This window comes from Balaenoptera acutorostrata, chromosome 14 (assembly GCF_949987535.1).
Source record: "Balaenoptera acutorostrata chromosome 14, mBalAcu1.1, whole genome shotgun sequence".
Taxonomy (NCBI): domain Eukaryota; kingdom Metazoa; phylum Chordata; class Mammalia; order Artiodactyla; family Balaenopteridae; genus Balaenoptera; species Balaenoptera acutorostrata.
In genome coordinates, this window is record NC_080077.1 from 78456689 (window position 1) to 78476224 (window position 19536).

Below are 19536 nucleotides of genomic sequence, written 5' to 3' on the forward strand. Positions count from 1 at the left end.
ATCATGAGCTACATACAGCAGGCATAGGGTCTTCCAGTTTCCTAGAAACCATGAAGTTATCTCCTCTTCTTTGTTCTTCTCTCTTTCCTTCAGCTGCCAAGCCCTGAAAATTCTACCGCTCCGCTGATCTTGCTGATTTCACCCCATTTCTACAACTCTTATGCTGCTGCCAGCCACACCTGCAGGGACTTTACTGTCCTACCCACTCCCCTCTAAATGTTCTTCTCAAGCACACACCACTACCTTTTTCAGATCTTTACAATTCCTCATCGGCTCTTGACTTTAAAACATAAATAAATAAATAAATAATTTAAGACAGCTCTACCGTCTGCTGCTCCTAGATTCTCAGGCCTCTCACCAGTGGTGTCCTGTCTTCCATCTCACCTTCAGAACCCTGGATCACATCCCTACAGCCGAGCACCTCACCTCCTGCCCGGCGGTCCTTTCAGAATTGGCCACGAGCCTCAGATCTCTTCTCTCCTCTCACCAAACACTCCATCTCTTTTCTCTAAACTATGCAAATTCACCCGTGTGCTTGGAAAGACACACACCTGAGTCCAAACACCTTGCTTACCTCTTTATTTTTCACCTTCTCAGACATTTTTTATTTTTATATAGTTAGACACATTAATATTAATATCATGGTTCTAGATGTGTATGGTGTGTCTCCCGAGAGTACTTTCCACGTAGTATGTACTCAAATGTCATCTGATAGGTTGTCCCCGAGGGTTGCTTGAAAGAGTAGGTTCCCGGGGGAGGAACAGGCGGTTAACATTTACCCACATACTAGAAAGCCAGAAAAGTCAGAAGATCTAGTGGTGACACCACCACCCACTCACCTGCCCAACCCAGAAACTGGGATTCCCTCTTTGACGCTCCCTGATGATACAATTAATCATCGAGTCATTAATCATCAAGTTTCTGCTTTCAAATCTTTTCTTGAACCCACCCATGTTTCTCCAGTTTCACTCCCACTAGCCCATGCCAAGCTATCATCTCTGGTCAACCTGTATCTTCCTGTATCTTCTTCTGGCCCGCTTTCCCCCAAAGCCACTTTTCACAGAGAAGCTAAAATGAATTTTTTTTTAATTTTATTTATTAAAAAAATTTTTTTTAATTTTTATACAATTTTAAAAGGTTACTTTCCATTTACAGTTATTACAAAATACTGGCTATATTCCCTGCGTTGTACAATACATCCTTTTTAAAATGAATTTTTTTAATAAGCATAAACATAACGGTTTCAGATCTCTGCTTAAAAACCTTCCAGAAACTTCCCATTATCCTTGAAATGAAGGCAGAAATCCACGCCCAGGCCCACGAGGCCCACCTCTGCAGCTCATGCCCCTCTCCCACCCACCTTGCAGCCGTGGCTCTCCACCCATAAGTGTACCTGGGTCACCTGGAGGGCTTGTCAAAACACAGACTGCGGAAAGGAGGTTGACTCCAAAGTTTCTGATTTGGTAAGACTTGGACGGGGTTCAAGAATTTGCATTTCATATCCATCCAATGGAATGTTATGTGACCGTATCAACGAACGAGGTACTGATACAGGGCCCAGTAAGGACGAACCTTGAAAACATTTTGCTAAAGTGAAAAAAACTAGTCATAAAGGACCATACATTGTAGAATCCCATTTATATAAAATGTCAAGAGAATAGACTCATCTATAGACAGAAAGTAGATCAGTGGCTGTCGAGGGCTAGGGTGAGGAGGATGGGGGCACTGCAGGTATGGCTAAGGGCTGTGGGACTGGCATTTGAGGTCCCAGCTTCTCCATGTAACCTCGCACCTCTCCTCTCGCTACACTTAGTTCCTCACCACGGCGACTAACCCTTGCTTCCCATGCCTTGAATGCCCTCTTGACTTCTCAACAGTGAAGTCCTACCTCCTACAACGCCCAGCTTTGAGCCCACCTCTCACACAGTACCACACCTGTCCAGAATATTCTCCACTTACTTCTTTTGAACTTCCAGAGAACACGACCCATATTCATCGTGTGTCTAAGAGCTACTAGCTCCTGTCGAGTCAAGTAATTTCAATTCTGGAGGGCAGGGAACTTATGCTATACGTCTTTGACTTTCAAGTACCCTACACCCTGCCTTGGAAAATGATAAACTTGCAGAAACAATGGACATGAAATTGCCAATGCCTAGACCGTGATCCTGAAATGAGCCATCTATTCTACAACTATTCAATGACCTGTCAACCTACTCTTTTGACAAAATGATAGAACTGAGACACCGAGACGTTACTTAAGGAACTTACCCAGCAGTTAGGACTGGAATCCACATCTCCTAACAAGCAGCCCCACATCCGCTTCCCCATTCTGCCGAGCGATTTACGTCTAGGAATTGGGAAACCAAGAATTCTAGTCCCAGAATATCATCCCAAACGAAAATACAAAGCCTTAAGTTCCATGCATTATTTCAAGCAACTAGTTTCAAGATATTAGCAAGGAAGCAGTTACTACTTAAAAATTAAGCATTCCAGAAACATACAATGCACCATGAGTCAGAGATGCAAAAACAGAAGGGAAGAAAAAAACTCACAAACACTTCAGATATTAAAATGATCAGATATGGAACATACAATAAGTATGTGCAATACGTTCAAAGAAAGAAAAGAGGGGTAATTAAAAAGTAAGTGGCAGGTGGAGCAACTAATCCCATGCGCCACAACTACTGAGCCTGCACTCTAGAGCCCCGCGAGCCACAACTACTGAGCCCACGTGCCACAACTACTGAAGCCCGTGCGCCTAGAGCCCGTGCTCCACAACAAGAGAAGCCACCACAATGAGAAGCCCGCGCACCGCAACAAAGAGAGTAGCCCCAGCTCGCCTCAACTAGAGAAAGCCCGCACACAGCAACGAAGACCCAGTGCAGCCAAAAATAAATAAAGATAAAATAAATAAATTAATTAATTAAAAATAAATAAATAAATAAATAAAAGTAAGTGGCAGAAGGGGGTGGGGTGGGGGAGGGATGGATTGGGAGTTTGGGATTAGCAGATGCAAACTATTATATACAGAATGGATAAACAACAAGGTCCTACTGAATAGCACAGGGAACTATATTCAGTATCCTGTGATAAACCATAATGGAAAAGAATACATATATGTATAACTGAATCACTTTGCTGTACAGCAGAATTAACACAATACTGTAAACCAACTACACTTCAATAAAATTAAAAAGAAAAGTTCAAGTGGGAGGTGGAATTTCAGCAAACTAAAGTTCTTCAAAGCTTCTAGAGAAGATATGACAAAGGACCATGGCCACAGGCTAAGCCATCAGCCTCCACAACCTGACACCAGTGCCATCCAGGGGTCCAAACAAGAATCCAAATTACGAGTAGAGAGACACAGACCTACCAACATCACTATAAAAACAGTGCCCAAGGCACAGATCTTTTTCCATTCACAGAAGATGCAAATGAACCAAAACACATTCTCCTTCACTTCTTTAGGGAACAGCTTTAAGCACTGTCAAATAATCACAAAAGTTACCCTGTGCCAAAGACATTATATTGTTTAAAAATCCCAAGAGAGAAGGACACACATAATGTGAACACAAGGTGTAAAACGTACAAATGAAAGTTTCAAATAGACAATGACCAGTTCAAAATCATGGTCCAAGGGCAAGCAACGAGAAAAGGTTTCTAAGTGGGAATAATCAGATGACTGAAGCCTAAATCCAGAGACAGGCCAAATGACAAATACCCACCTAAACGTCACTCCCACCTCAAAAATATCCACTGGATCCTTAACAAAGACCTACTGTATAGCACAGGGAACTATACTCAATACCCTGTAATAACTTACAATGGAAAAGAATCTGAAAAAGAATATAGATATGTATAACTGAATCATTTTGCTGTACACTTGACACATACACATTATAAGTTAACTATACTCCAATATATAAATAAATAAATACGTAAACAAGTAAATAAAGAAAAAAGAAAACAAGAAATTGACTGGGTCTTTACATAATGGCTTCTGTTAACTAAGTCATCTCCATATAGCCCACACTTCCTGACCAAGTTCTATTTATTCTTCAAGGTTCAGCCCCAAAGCCCACACGGCGATCAACTACGCCTACCCAGTGGTTCTCAGTTGGGGCAATTTCGTTCCCCCCAGGAAACAGCTGTCAATGTCTGCAGACATTTTTGGTTGCCACAGTTGGCAGGTACAACTGGCATCTAGTGGGCAGAGGCCAGGGATGCCGCTAGACACCCCGTGATGTACAGGACAGCCCCCCAGAACGTCAACAGTGCTGATGCTGAGAAACCCTGACTTATGCCAACCACAGCCCTCCCAGATCCTCTTTTCGTCAAACGCCCATTATACCCACGGTCACCACCATTTAATGATATACAGCCTGGCGCTGGTTATAACAGTGGCGTGTATCTGTGCCTCTTTCCCCAACTTAACCGTAAATTCCTCTGGCGGATGAAGACCATGTGTGTGTCACGTCTGTGTCCCCCAGGGACTCAGCAGGGTGGCTCCGAGGACCTTCTCGTCACATACCTGTTGGCTGATCTGTCTCCTTCCCCACCTGCTTGATGCAATATAAATGGCTTTAACTAATGTCTCCATCAACTCATGCAATAAATTGCTTTTACTCTGCATTTTGAAAAAAACAAAAATGAAAACAAAACAACTTGTAGTACTTGGCAATGCGAAGCCATAAAAAACATTAGCAAAAACCTGGAATGAAAGATGTGGGTGGTTTGATGTTACTGTTTTCACATTCCCTGTCAAGATTACATGTTTACTTCCTTAAAGGAAAAAGTCAGCCAAGTATAAAATATGAACTCAAAATGCCACTATTTTGCAAGACTATCTATGAAAATTATACACTACTGTTCACACACATGCTTCCTGTTAATTAGAGGAGAGTTTGTAAAAAAAACCTGCTCCAGCAAAACTTGCTGTAATAGTCCAAATCCTCTGCAGTAATGAGGAAATCCTGCTGAGGATGGTATTTTCCACGAAGAACGACAGGACTGCAGCCAAAAGCCATGCTTTTATCAACGGCCGGAGGTGCTGCCCTGCAACAGTGTGTTTGGAATAGGTTCCTCCCAATTCTACGTCCGTCCATTCTCAGATGTGCGAAAAGAGATCCTAAGAGGTGATCTAGAAACTATTATCTATTTACATTTGACAAATAACATGGGGACAGCAGATTGTTCTCACAATTACTTTAGGGGGATCATATAATGAATTAGTATTTCCATAGTGGGTGCACACTGATGCCTCAGAGAAAGTCTGGGCCTTCTCACCCGCATCCCATGGACCGGTCCCATCAGCTTTCTCTTCCCTCCTTGGGCTACTGAGCCAGGCTGGTTAGTGCGCCTTGTCTGATGAAAATTCCCATTCAGCTGGACACTCCATTCTGTTTCGATGCCACACAACCGCCACTAGGAGCTTTCAAAGCTAGCTCGAATCTCTGCAAGCTCTCACCCTTCCCACAGACGACCCTGATTCCTGCAGCCCAGATAAGACAGTCTGTCTTGAAGAGTGCCTCCAAATTCTGGTGTCTCCACCTCAGATTCCTCATTATCTTCAGCCATGTCATTTCTGCATTCCGTCTTGACTCCAAAGAGTCAGTGGAGAAGTTAACAAAGAATGAGAAATTAACACAACATTGTAAAGCAACTATACTTCAATGACAAAAATATTAAAACTGAGAAAAAAAAAAAAGGAATTAGAGAGAGAGCAGAGAGATGCAGCAGCACAAAGAAAAACCGAAGTCTCTAAAAGGTCAAGGAGGCATGGTTCACTCAACAGGTTTTACAAGACCTTGTGGAGACCTTGCGAGGCTGTAAACGCTGCCCTAGTAACTAGGGGAACGTAAGTGACAAACCAAGGCCTCCAGTGTGATGCAGTGCATAGTCGATGGGGAAGGGGGTGGAGACAGGGCTTGTCAACAAGTAACTTCCATATAAAACTGGCACTAACACAGGAGTGCCCACAGGGCCAGGGCAGCCCAAAGGCAGGTGCTCCATGGGGAAGGCGCCCGGGATGGGCTATAAACGCTGCAGCTCATGTGGAAGCAAGGAAGAGAAGCACAGCAAGAGAAATACAGAAAGAATATAAAATCAACGGCTCCTAAGATGATGAGGAAAAAGAGTCTACAGCTGTGATATCGAAAGGTAGAGAGAAAGAGAAGTGGCAGGCCACACGGGCACAGAGTTAAGAGCAAGCAAGTTACTTTCTCCTGGGACTGGAGAGTGGGGTTTTCCGTATAATTGAAACTTGGCCCTTTGAGCACAGATGCATTATTATCTTGTTTTAAGCTACTTTTATTTTAGAAATCTTTCTGAAGTGCACCACATGTGTTCCTGCATTGTTCAGCAGGGTACATCAAACCAAAATGTGCCAAACCTGATCTCATCTGTTCTGGACAAGGCATCATGCTTCTGGCCCATTTTTGTCCTTTGATGGGGTGCACTGACATTCTCAGAGCCCACTTACAAGAGCCCGCTGTTTTACTTTATGCCGAACAGAGCCCAAAGCTGTGCTTCTGGAATTCTCCATTTCTGCTTTCCGAAGGTGACTGTCCCTTCTCAGAGCTTCCCCTGGTGCTCCCTCAGCGGGGCCCGAGGCTGCAGGGTCCTACTGCGTTCCCAGTCTTCTGGGTGAGGCCCTGAGGGCAGCTCCGTGACCCCTGCTCTGCTGAATGTAGAACAGCTGACGGCCTCTCAGAGGTCTCCCTGCTTCCTCCCAAACGAAGGTTCTAGAATTATGATACCTGGGTAAGAGACGTAATACTGTAATAAAATTATCCCTGATAACGTAGATTCTTCATGCCCCTTATTTACAAAGCAGCGAAATAAAGCATGGCCCTCGCAGCCTCTCTGTTTTCCAATCAGACTTTCGTCTACCACATAACTCCACTCCAGTCCCGCCCTGGCGTGGTCACCAACTTTTATTAGCTTTTGTTTTTGATGTGGAAGCTACAGAAACAATATTTCTTTTCCACGTGATCAATAAATACAACACGCCAAGCTCTCTAACAGGAAACGTGGGGCAGTGGGTGATAAGAAGATGAAAAGGACCTGACCGCAACGAGCTTAGAACTTGGCATGCAAACCAACCTGGGTACAAAATAATTGTAGCCAAGGGTGAAATGCGTTGGGTGCCAGGAGAGCAGTTCCACACCCTGGAGGGCTGTGGATACAGCATCCTCCCAGTTTGGAGGGCGAAGGAGGGATGCCTTCGTTGGGAAATGTTATTGGCATGGGCTTCAAAGAAGGGAGGGGATTCTGACCAGTTTCAATGCAAGGTTGGCACAGTTAAGGCAAGGAAAGCAGCATGAGAAAACGCACAGAAGGCAGGGGTTTAAAAAAAGTCTGGTGTGTGTATACAGTGGTCTAAAGAATAGTGAAAGAAAATGCTGCGAAGGTAGGTCAGATTCAGATCAGAGGGCCCAAGAGGCAAGGCCAAAAGGTGTGGCCCTGAAGGTAGAAGCTCTCAGCAGCCAGTGACGTTTTCCTACACGCTCTGAACCTAACATGCAGACTTAATCTCGTTAGAAGGATGACGCTGTTTTCCCTCCTTCAATGGAAAAGGAATTTAAAAAGGTGAATTATTAATCATCTCATCTCGGTTAATTCTTAGAACCAAGCTCACTATTAAAATATCACTATGGAACTCACTATAGAGCATGCATGTGTCATGCTCTCACTCGACAGGAAATGCACGGCAGTGGAAAAGGAATCATCCAGTCTACAACAAAAGGCAGTGCGGGTACACAAATCAAATTCATTTCTTTGACAAAAAGAGAACAGGGGGGCTTCCCTGGTGGCGCAGTGGTTAAGAATCCGCCTGCCAATGCAGGGGACACGGGTTTGAGCCCTGGTCTGGGAAGATCCCACATGCCGCAGAGCCCCAACTACTGAGCCTGTGCTCTAGAGCCCGTGAGCCCCAACTACTGAGCCCATGTGCCACAACTACTGAAGCCCGTGCACCTAGAGCCCGTGCTCCACAACAAGAGAAGCCACTGCAATGAGAAGCCCGCGCACCGCAACAAAGAGTAGCCCCCGCTCGCTGCAACTAGAGATAGCCCACACGCAGCAATGAAGACCCAATGCAGTCAAAAACAACAACAAACAAACAAACAAAAAAATCACACTGGGTGTTTTCCAGCTGATCCCAGACAAGGCTCCAAAACCCCTCTCCCAGCTCTGCAGGCAGTCACCATTCATCAGACAGAGCTGCCATTTGGGATGGAATCTACTTGCCAAGTTTAGGAAGCCTTAAATCAGATGAGGACTCTAAAATCATGTACTGTGCACAGCAAAGGAATAGTGCCCATTTGCATCATAGTAAGCACTTTGTAGGCTGTGAATAAATATGGTTTAGTGACTTGTGCACAGCATGCTGTGTCCCTATAAAGTGTTCAAAAATTACAGAAGAACTCTAATTAAGTGGTTTGTTGGGGAACGACCTCAAATTGTAATGTTCTTCTTCAAATTTCAGTTGAAAACTCTTTACACTTAAATTTACTAAAAATTCTCCAAAAATTATATCAGCATGCATGTATCCTTGGCTTAGTAAGCATTATGTACTGTATGTAATATTTTGATGATTAAAGATCTTGCACAATTCAGGGTTATAATTTTTTTCATGTTCTTATTACTGCTATTACTACTGCTGCTGCTGTTAATAATCATATAATAGAAATAATAGATAAAATGCACCGAATACTTTCTATGTACCTGGCACTGTATGTGGAATACTTCAGGCCTTCAGTGCTCACAGCAGTCCTACACAGAAGGTACCACTGCTGTCCCACTTTTACAAGTGAAGGGGCTGAGGTTCCTTGCCTAAGGTCATGTCGCTCACCAATGGCAGACTAGGGTTTGGACCAAGCCCCGCCTTAACCATGAGGCTACACCAAAGTAGCCCATGTACTGCACTGGGTGACATCTCTCCAATGGTAGACAATCCAAAGATGAGGCAGAAGTAGGTGCATGGGTTGAATGTAAACTGACTCCAGAATTAAATAAATCAGTAGGTATTCAATCCAAAGACCTACTTTGGCTAGTATGTAGTTTATCATAAAATGACAGTGTAGCCCAAACCTCCTGTCAACTGGGGATCCAGGCTTATGGAAATGACCAATTTCCAGTCAAAGGAACTATCCTGATGAACATGATTACTAAAGCAGAGAACCTGGAAGCTTCAACCCCCATGGGAACGTCATGAATGGAGACCATACTCCCACTCCTTGTACAACCCACAGAAGGAAAACAAACTAACTCAAAAGCTATGTTGGCTGTGTTGCTTTGGGTTTTTTTGTTTTGCTTTGTTTTATTTTGTTTTGTTTTCACTTGAACTTATTTGAAATCGGATGGTGTTCATAAACTGATTTAAGTCAGATATTATAGTCACAAACTCTTTTCCCAACTTAAGTTGCATACAGGTGGTTTTTTTTAATTTACCTTTTTTTATATTGAAGTATAATTGATTTACAATGTTGTGTTAGTTTCAGGTGTACAGCAAAGTGATTCAGATATACATATATCTATATCTATTCTTTTTCAGATTCTTTTCCCTTATAGGTTATTACAAGATATTGAGTATAGTTCCCTGTACTGTACAGTAGGGTCCTTGTTGGTTGTTTTGTTTTTAATATTGGATTGGTGTGTAGCAATAGCTGCTGACTTTAACTACATATATTTGCCACCGAACTGACCTGTCAAGCAAGTCACCTCTTACTCTTAGCCCTCCACTCCCAAGCCACTAGAGCCAAGGTGACAAAAAGCCATTTCCAGATCTGGGCTATCCATCACCAGTAGGAAATGGAAAATGCATCCTGAAGTAGTAGAACTCTCTGCCCGCAGTCACAGCCAGTGTTCCCTTTCCGGCTTTGGGAGCTCTGAGCTAATACTGGCAGGGTGCACACAAAGGTGCCACAACAAGGCAGACACACCCCGATGCACACCAGTCCACTCTCAGGGGTCAGCTCCAGGAAACCCCCCTTGGGGTTTTGCCAGTTACGAAGCCAGCCCAAAAGAGTCAGGTCCCCTCAGGAATACATAAGCTGTCAATGGTAAACCAAGGTATCCGATCTAGGAGACCAATCAAACCGTTCCAGAGTCTCCCAGGGGCCATACCAGCCTAAAAGTCCCTGGGATTATAAGGTCGGGGGCCCCTCTGCCAGCATCTAGCTCAGCTTTCAGTCCTACAGCAGAGTTGTCATGAGTCCAGAAGGGAAACATTCCATTAGGTACTTTTCCTCAGTCGATTTCTTTTTCAGCGTTTGGGAACAAAACAATCAAACATAAAAGAAATAACAACTCTAACCTTAAATTACCACAGCCCAGTTCCTGGGGGACTAGCCTGTGCTGGCAGATAAACTCAGATAAGCCTTTTCAGAGGACAGAGGGAAACCACTGCTTTCAACTAGACAGCTCAGTTGCAGCTGGTGTCCATTTCCAACCTCTGACCCCCCTGTCCCACGCTCCCAGCCACACCAACTGCCCATCAAAACTCCAGCAACGGTAAGTGCTGATCCCTATTGGTCTAAAAAACACCAAACAGAAGGTTGCAGCGACTTGTTTTTAAGCTACAACAAGAAACAGGGCCCAAAAAGAGAATTGTACATGATCAGGAGTAGAGGATTTCCCTCACATGTTAAAAAGCACTGGCCATTTCCGAGAAAAAATAACTTTTCACTACATTTCTCATCTGGAAAGCTAAGCTCCTGCTCTGCAAAATGGATAAACAGTAATATAAAATTGATCACAGAAATATAACAAATACAGGAATGTGATTTAAATGAGAACTTAAGGGCTTCCCTGGTGGCGCAGTGGTTGCGAATTTGCCTGCCAATGCAGGGGACACGGGTTCGAGCCCTGGTCTGGGAAGATCCCACATGCCGCGGAGCAACTAGGCCCGTGAGCCACAACTACTGAGCCTGCACGTCTGGAGCCTGTGCTCTGCAACAGGAGGGGCCGCGATAATGAGAGGCCCTCGCACCGCAATGAAGAGTGGCCCCCGCTTGCTGCAACTAGAGAAAACCCTCGCACAGAAACGAAGACCCAACACAGCCAAAGATAAATATTTATTAAAAAAAAAAAAAATGAGAACTTAAGTTTCTAACTAACTCTGCAGCTAAACTAACACCCCTTAAAGCAGTCCCTACTGAAAAATTGATGAAACCTAAAAGGGTCTCCTTCTGAGTTTAGAGTTTGGAGGGCAAATTTTTAAAAGATTAACCCTTGGCAGCTAAACTAATAATTTCTTGATCCAGTTTTTTTTCAAATCTGCATTTCAAAATGCAGTGTTTCAAACTTTCATATATAATGATCGTTAAGTCATACTAACTTTTATGTTAAAAGTGAAACATTCACTAAGAATCTAGAATTTTTCCATTCTGTCACCCATTTGTAACTTTACTGAAAAAAAAATTCATTTCAGAACTTTTTATAAATTAAACACGAAAAATCTGAAGAAAAAATATTCTTTAGAGTTAGTATCTCACACTGCTTCCTGTAGAATTGTTGGGGGTTTTTTTCACAATAGCTGTTTTCTGTTTTGGATCAAAAATTTGAAAAATACAGAAATAAACAAGACTCAATTAGGCTTACATTCCTGCGATGTGGAAACCACCTCATACTTTTATATAAACAGATGTCAAAATTTAGTTTCCTCAAATCGAATGAAATATTTATTTAAAATGTCCTAATGCACATGGATTTTTAAAAGTCCCTAATTTCGTAAAGGAGTCCATGCCCTTATTATATTTACAAGTTTAAAGTATCACAGAATGGAAAAAATATCAAATTTGGGAAATATTAAGATGAACTAGAAAAACTGAGGTCAGGTCTTCACTTGGGATATCGATACATCTCCCTTTCTAGCAATGGACCTTAGTATATACATTGACTATAATTCCATATCCAGCTGCTGACTTTAAGATTCAGGAAATTCGCCCATAGTCTTTCCAACTAAAGGGGGGAAATGCCATCAATTAGTCCTTCTATTTCAACTGTTAACTTGCATGCTGTTATGGGAACTGAACTGTGTCCCCCTAAAAGATGCTGATGTCCTAACCCCCGGTACCTGTGAATGTGACCTTATTTGGAAATAGGACCTTTGCAAATGATCAAGTTAAGATTAGGCCAATAGGGTAGGCTGAAGCTCAATATAAAAAGGGGAAATGTAGACGCAGACCACACACACACACACACACACACACACACACACACACGGGGAATGCCATGTGGACATGAAGACAGATATCAGGGTCATAATCTACACACCAAGGGGGAGTGCCAAAGATTACCAGCAAACCGTCAGAAGTTAGGAGAGAGGCAGAGAACAGAGTCTCCCTCACAGCCCTCAGAAAGAAGCAAGCCTGCCAACACCCTGATCTCGCCTTCTAGCTTCCAGAACTGGGAGACAGATTTCTGTTGTTTAAGCCCCACAGTTCTCGGTACTGTGTGAATGGCAGCCCTAGAAAACCAGTACACAAGCCTTCCCAGCCTGACACTCCCTTACAACTTTGTCCTTGCACTGCCAACTTATTCCTGTTTCTCCTAATTATTTCTCATAATGCTCCTGCCACTTCCCTAAACTCACTCCCTCCCCTCCCCTGCCAACGCCCTTCGGCACTGTTTCTTGTCAGGGGTACCACTGGCATTCTGCATCGGGCAGCTCTTACAGGGGACTGTCCAGTACACTGCAGGATGTGGAGCACCCCTGGTACTTTCATTCCGCCAAGGGCCCATAGTGGAGAAATTCTGCTCTAGAAGCTTTGGAGCCACCTGTCTGCCAGACTTTGACTCAGGGTCCCACCATCTACTGTGTATGATCTCAATCAGGTCAGTTAACTTCAGTCTGTCCATCTGTAAAATGGGAAAAAAACCTTGCCATGTGACTTCAGGATTGAGTTAAAGATCCTAGCAAGCCCAGGCTTACCAGCACTAGCTTTTTTTTGGCATTAGAATCACTTAGGAGTTAATGCTCAGTCTGTTTTATATGGTCACATCCTGACTTTAACCACCTTGGAGCTCCTTTCAGAAGCTCCCTTATACAAACGAAGCTTCACAATGCATTTTGATCATTATCATGGATCTGATCATTGCACGTTTAAAACAGTCATAAGTCACACAAAGCAAAGCACGGGCACGCCTTTCTGCAGCTAAAAGAAGAGTGTAACGACTCTGAGCATAGTTTCTACGTGTTTCCCCTCCACTCCCACACCCACCTGAAAACACAGCTGCAGCCGTGGACAGAGGTCCATGTCTTCCAACCCTGCTTCCAATTCTGCTTTCTTTGTACCTTTCGCTCCCCGTGACAGTCCCCTCCAACATCCAGGGATATACTACTTCTGTCTAACTCATTTCCCCTTGTCCCATGGAAACATCCCCCAAGCCAGCATCAGCCCTTCATTCTCCTTGAAGAAATGGTTTGCACCCCAAGTCTTTGGGCTGTGGAGCGTCCGCACTGATTTATCCCTCTTCTGCTGACCATCATACACCTAACAGCACCTACCAGAGAGCATGGTACTTAATAGGTTTTCAATGATTGATAAGCGCATGAGTCCATCAAGGCATGAACGAATGCAGGGCTGAATGAATGCACAAAGGAATACATTCAGGAGTCAGGAGACCTGGCCTCCATTTAACCCTCAGCTCGGCACTGACTGCCATTAATGACCTCAGGGCAAGTCATTTTAATCTCGAGGCCCAAATTTCCTTCTCTGTGAAACGAGGTGGTTGGACGTCACTAGAAAATCTCTTTGGGTATTCTTCCAGCTCTCACAACTGAGCCCAAGAACTTTTCACAAAGAGTGAGAAACTTTCCTTCCTTTTTGAGAAATTTTAGTCAAGGCAAGCAAGAGGGTAAAGATTCTTCTGAAATCACATACCAGGGGTCTTTCCCTGGGGACAAAAGGCTCCAGACAGCACGTCAGATCCTGCAGATCCTGAAGACATCTCTGAGATGTTGAGTACTCTGGAGTTTGTTATCACGGGCTGCTTTCAAGGACTCAGAGTCTACTCTGCACTCAAAAGAGGTCCACAGGGACCCCCGCTGCCTGCCCTGCTCCCACCTAAGGTTCCTCCCTTTCCAGCCTGAACAAGATGGGCTCAGGCACTCTCTCGCGGGCTCCAAATCCAACTCAATCCCTCTCTCTGCCATCTGCCTGAGGCTCCCACATGCATATTTTATAATTTCTGGCACATTTCCTCCTTATCTGACATCCTGCAATGCATCCCTCCACCGCCTATATTATTTCTATCTCTGGTAAAGAATGTTCCTGAAAGAAGCATGTGTCCTTGGGTTGTACTTTATTACTGGTGGTTTCACCTTTCCTATCTTATCTCCCCACCTGATCTCCACCTAAATTCTTTGAGGACAGAAACCACACCCTCTGCCCTCCTCCAATTCCCACAAGACCAAGGACAGAGCCAGGCAAGCAGCAGACCCTTAGCAAATGCTTGTTGAGTGAATAAAACAATGAACGAATGAAATAATCGACTGATTTCAATGTTTTTACATTAAAAAGTCATATTAATATATTTCCTGGATAAAGTTACCAAGGCCTCCCCTTCTGGGTATACAACCAGAATAAATTAGATTTTAAAACGGCACTTTTACGACTACACTATTTTCTTAGGACTGAAATAAAGTGCCCTCCTCTATGATATGAATGACAGCAGCATGATCAGCTGCATAAGAAATCTGATTTTCAAGTAGCCATAGCATAATAATGTGGCATTGCTTTTATTTCCTATAAAAGCAGATTTTACTTGGAGCTGGGGAAGAGAAAAGGGCAATCACCCCTTGTGTGAATTATTCTAACTACCACTGTTAGGTGTTGAAGCTGGAGAGTTCAGGCAAATCAGAACAAGATAGGAGAGTTTTCCCCAGATAGACTGTTTAAATCTATTGTTGACTGGGGCAGAGCATCTTTTTTTGGAAATTCCTGGGACTTACTTGGCCACGTCTACTTCTAGCCACATTCCTTCCTTGTGGTTTAATCCACTCCAGCTAAAACCAAACTGACTTGGGCATCACATTATTCGTTCTCCCGTGCACTTGCTGGTCATGGTTGGTCACCGAATGAAACAGAGACAATGGTCAATGCAACACCGCTGGAGGGAAAACACAGCTGTTCCCTCACAGCTCAATACGGCATAATGCCATAAGCCCTAGTGAGCCTCTTCTGCTCAAGAGCTGACCTAAACAACTTCACTATCTCTTAGAAATCACCATTCTTGCACAGAAGCATAAACTTATCCTCACCCAAAGTATTGATGTTACATAATTACAGAAAAACTCTGCACTGATATAGGAGATAAGTTTACAATTGGAGAGACTCAATGACTGAGGACTGTCTGAGACCCGAAAAGATCAGGTACTTTAAAATACATAATTAGCATTTATGGGCTGTACATATGGTATGTGATAACAGAGTATGTCTTCCAGCTGAAACCGTATCTTGTTGGAACACATACTACTGGGTGTGTTAGTGAGGGGACCTGAGCCATCCCAGTAAAACACCAGAGGAAAAGAATAAATTCACTTTGATACTCACATGTATATTGTCAGTGTGAAAGAAGTCATTATGAGGATGTATCCACATTTACCCAACTAATTACTTCAAAGCACTTTAAAGCTAGAGTGCAATGCTGAGTTATGCATCACAACCCTTCATTCTATGGACAAGAAACTCCAGCAGAGATGAGGTACTTCAACCAAACTCACACCACTCGTCAGAGCCTGCCTCAAAACTGGGGTCTCTTAGGTCTAGCTTCATGTGCAAAACACCCAACATTAAATTTAAAAGTTAAAAAGGCACACAGCAGGCAGGCAATAAATATTTGTTAATGGAATTGAGGAAACAGAGATGTGGGGTTCCAGAACTCTCTTGATATATGACCTTCTTACAGGATAAGCCAAGTCATTACTGTAGGTTTGACTTGGCCACCATAGGTAGCGTAGGCTTCTTAATACATAAAGCATCCCTTTTTCAATCAATAAAATACTATTGCAACAATTATTGGAGCACGCAAGTTGACGGTGAAACCAAAAGCTTTGTAGCACTCTTATGAAGAAGTGAATTGGAAAAAAATCTATCCGTGAAACAGTATGGGTTTCCAAACACATGAAGTGCAGCTTCAGTGCAGACATCTATAAAAGGCAGGTATGACTAAGCAGCCCCAAAAAACAAGAAACACCAAAACTATCAGGCATCTGGGGGACCAGGGCATGCCTGCAGACAAAGATAAGTTGGAATTTCCCATCTATTGTAACTAATGCAAAAGGGGGCCTTTTTTTCTATTGTAAGTTAATTCCTTTTTAAGTAAAAAACGTCAGTATTGTGTTGCAAACAACTTTTTCTTCCATTCTCCATCTCACCTGCTTCAGAAACAAATTTGGGGAAAATCTGGTTGAGTTGCTGGGCAGCTATCAGCATTGCACTTTTTGATGTATTTGATTCTGTATCTCACCAAAGAGCCTCTTAAATCTAGAGTTTAACTCTTAGCTAAGGTAACCAAATCTTAATAATCGTGTAGAACATATTGCTACCTATCTTATTCAGTGGGCTATCAAGTATATTACTGAATTTTTCCCTGAAGTCTGACATCTAGCTATGTAACTTCTTCCTAAAAAAAAATTCAAGAATATCGACCAAACAAAACAGCTTAAAATAATTAAAGAGACCACACAATTTATATATCCCCAAGATGAAACTGAGCACAGCATTTCTGCGGGAAAGAAACGAAACGCACCGCATTTTACACATAGATGTAAAAATATTTATAGTACCTGAGGCCAAAGAAAAAAGACAAAACAAAAACCCCTGGCACGACAGGACAAACCTGGTTTACTGTTCTGTCTGCGCAGGTATAAAACTGAAGAAACGTGCTTGGTGGCGGGGCACAGACAGTGGAGAGCAAGTTCCACTTAAACTTGTTCCATTCAGGAGCTAGGTTAGCAAACCAAGCAGTTATTTAACTGCTCCCGTACAACACAGAACCGGGCTGAGTGTCCCAAATCGGCAAGAATTGACATCAAGGGAAGCGGGACCCCCGAAGCTCTCGGACCACCCATCCCCAAATCCCCGAGCCACTCAACTGGAGCTGGGGGCTTCCCGCCGACTCCATTTTCCTGTCTCCCTCTCAGGCCGTGCAGGGTGGGCACGTGGGTGAGTCCGGGGTCCCCCACCAACCTTGGCTCCCCGCCCTATTTCATTGTCCGAGGCTGATGGATCACCTGCCCGGCGCCGGCTCCCGCCGCCGGACGCGCAGCGCGCCGAGACGCACAGGGGCGAGCGCCGCGCGCCTCCCGCAGGACCGGCGCCCCGCTGCCGCTACCACGCAGACCCGGCCCGCGGCCGGTCCCCTACGTGCTCACCGCCACGAAGCCCGAGGAGGAGGCGATGAACACGCGGATGACCATCCTCTCGCCGCGCCGGGACTGACCGTCGGTCCCCGGAGGCTCCGGGCTGGCGCGGACGCGGAGGCAGAACTCGGCTGAGAGCCGCCGCCACCGCCACCGCCGGGCACAGCGCTCCGGTCTGGGAAGACCGCAGGGAGCCGGATCCCTCCCGCCCGGTCTGCAGATAAAAGCTGAGAGCTTCTCGACCGCCGGTCAAGGTAGAGAGGAGGGGCAGAGGGGAGGGGAGGGAGCCGGCTGCGGGGCGTGATGGGAGTTGTAGTCTCCGCAGCTGCCCGGGATGGCGGTGGACTTGAGCTCCTACCAACCGCCTCCTTGCTGCGCGTCGATGCCGGACGCGCGCAGGTGGCTGGAAGGCCACCCGAGGCCGGGAAGAAGCTATGACGGGGGTGGCGAGGATCCTGGCGAGACGAGGGGGGAAAAAAGAAAACTAGGCAAGAAGAGCTTGGTTCAAAGTCCGAGCTGGGGTTTCAGTGTTGTGGTTTACTGGTGTGGGAGCATCCCCTCCCAGAAACGTCCACAGACGCAGTGGTGCCGCGGAGACCCATAGTGTCCGGGTCTCCTGCCCGCCCAGCAAGCCCCCGCGACCCGCGACCGGCGGGGTGGGGCGGGCCGGGCGCTCGGGGAGGTGGGGACGGTAAGGGCGGTGGGGACGCGCGCTCCTCTCTTTTCCCAGCGGCTCTGGAGGTGCGGAAAGGTGATTCTTTGCGGGGTAAATAAGAGGTTTTCTTTTTCGGTAGAGGCTGAAAATTAGAAACCCCGGTGAGAGCACAGCCGATATTTTATTTTTCTAGCAAAACTGTAATTGTATCAGAAAAAATAAATACCAAGCGAAATTAGAATCCTACTATCAGCATCGGGAATCAGGACCCCGGCCGCCCCACCCCCTCCCCTACACAATGGCTTCGCCTCTGTGCACCTAATATTTACAGTTGAGCCAAATCGGTGCCTTTTTCAGACCTGCTGCACATTCCAGCGCAGTCTCCCAGGAGGATGCTGTTAAAATAAAAAGCTTTTATTTAGTTGCTAAGAGTTTAGGAATAGTTCTTCAGCAAGTGTTTTCGTTTCACGAAAGCGCAAGCCTCTCGCAGCTCCGTGAAAATGAACCCGTTTTCCCTGCAGTACTGTATTTACTTTCTTCCTTTCAGCAGGGGAGTTTTAGCAGAGTTCTGGGAACCATGTTAATTAATAGTTCTAGAAACAGAAATTAGATGATGAGGTCTCCGGCTCTTTGGTAAAATTCTTGCACAAACACTAATCGTTTTGGAGCATTTGTTCTTTCGAGCGATTTTGAATATTTCAAGTGTATAACCGTCCCTATTTATCAGAAGTCATGTCTGTAGTATTCCATTTTTTATTTAGTACAGTGACAGAAGATACAATGCTAATGGGACTTTATTTCTTCTTAGTATTCAACAGTTTTAACTATAAATTTTGCTGGCTGTAGATAATCTCTCTCTGCAGATTTACTTTAATTTGGCCAACGTAAACGCGGAAATGAATGTTTATTACTTTTACAATAATTTTCTTAAAGGTAGATACCGTATTTCCTGTATAAATGCAACTTTATAAAAGTCTCAATTTCTTCGGTTTGGAATTATTCAGCTTTGAGGATATGGTTAAACTCAACAAATGAGAACTCAGAGCCTGTGCTCTAACAGGTACCAGAGTGCGTGAAAAGCTGAATAAGTCATTTCCTCAGCTAGCAGAGCACCTATTGTCTGCAAAACAAAAAGTCAGGTACAGAAATAACGACAGAACGAGATACACTCTACCAGTAGAGTGTTGCATGGATATAAAGGAAAGCTAGGGAAAGGGTGGCCTTGTAGAAGAGACTTTAAAGGTGAGTAGAATTTCTGCTGGCAGATAGAAGGGATGCAGGATGGAATATGCAGGGTCTATAGGAAGAGCAAGGGGTCCGTTTTGCTTCAGGAAGGAAAATCAGGGTCCTAACAGGGGACAATGCTGAAAATACACCTTTGGTCGAATGCAGCAAGAGGCTCTCACTGGGTTGTCTGCCTAACTCCCTGCCTTTTTCTGGAATCTCTTCCTCGGCTTTGATCCAAGTGCTTGTAGGGGTGGTTTCCTAACACGCCCCTGGTTCATACAGC

At 44.5% G+C, this 19536-nt stretch overlaps 1 protein-coding gene across 3 annotated transcripts in view; it reads right to left on the reverse strand.

Moving 5' to 3' along the window:
- The window catches only part of SH3BGRL2 (SH3 domain binding glutamate rich protein like 2), a 76763-nt gene extending 59133 nt beyond the window's left edge, over positions 1-17630 (reverse strand). For 2 of the 3 annotated variants that reach the window (XM_057528253.1, XM_057528252.1), the window contains exon 1: positions 17384-17630. In XM_057528253.1, coding sequence (XP_057384236.1) covers positions 17384-17428 — 45 coding nt within the window. In that variant the 5' untranslated portion in view covers positions 17429-17630. The remainder of the gene's footprint in view (positions 1-17383) is intronic. The other variant, XM_007168005.2, reaches the window with a different exon arrangement.
- Between the last annotated feature and the right edge of the window lie 1906 nt (positions 17631-19536).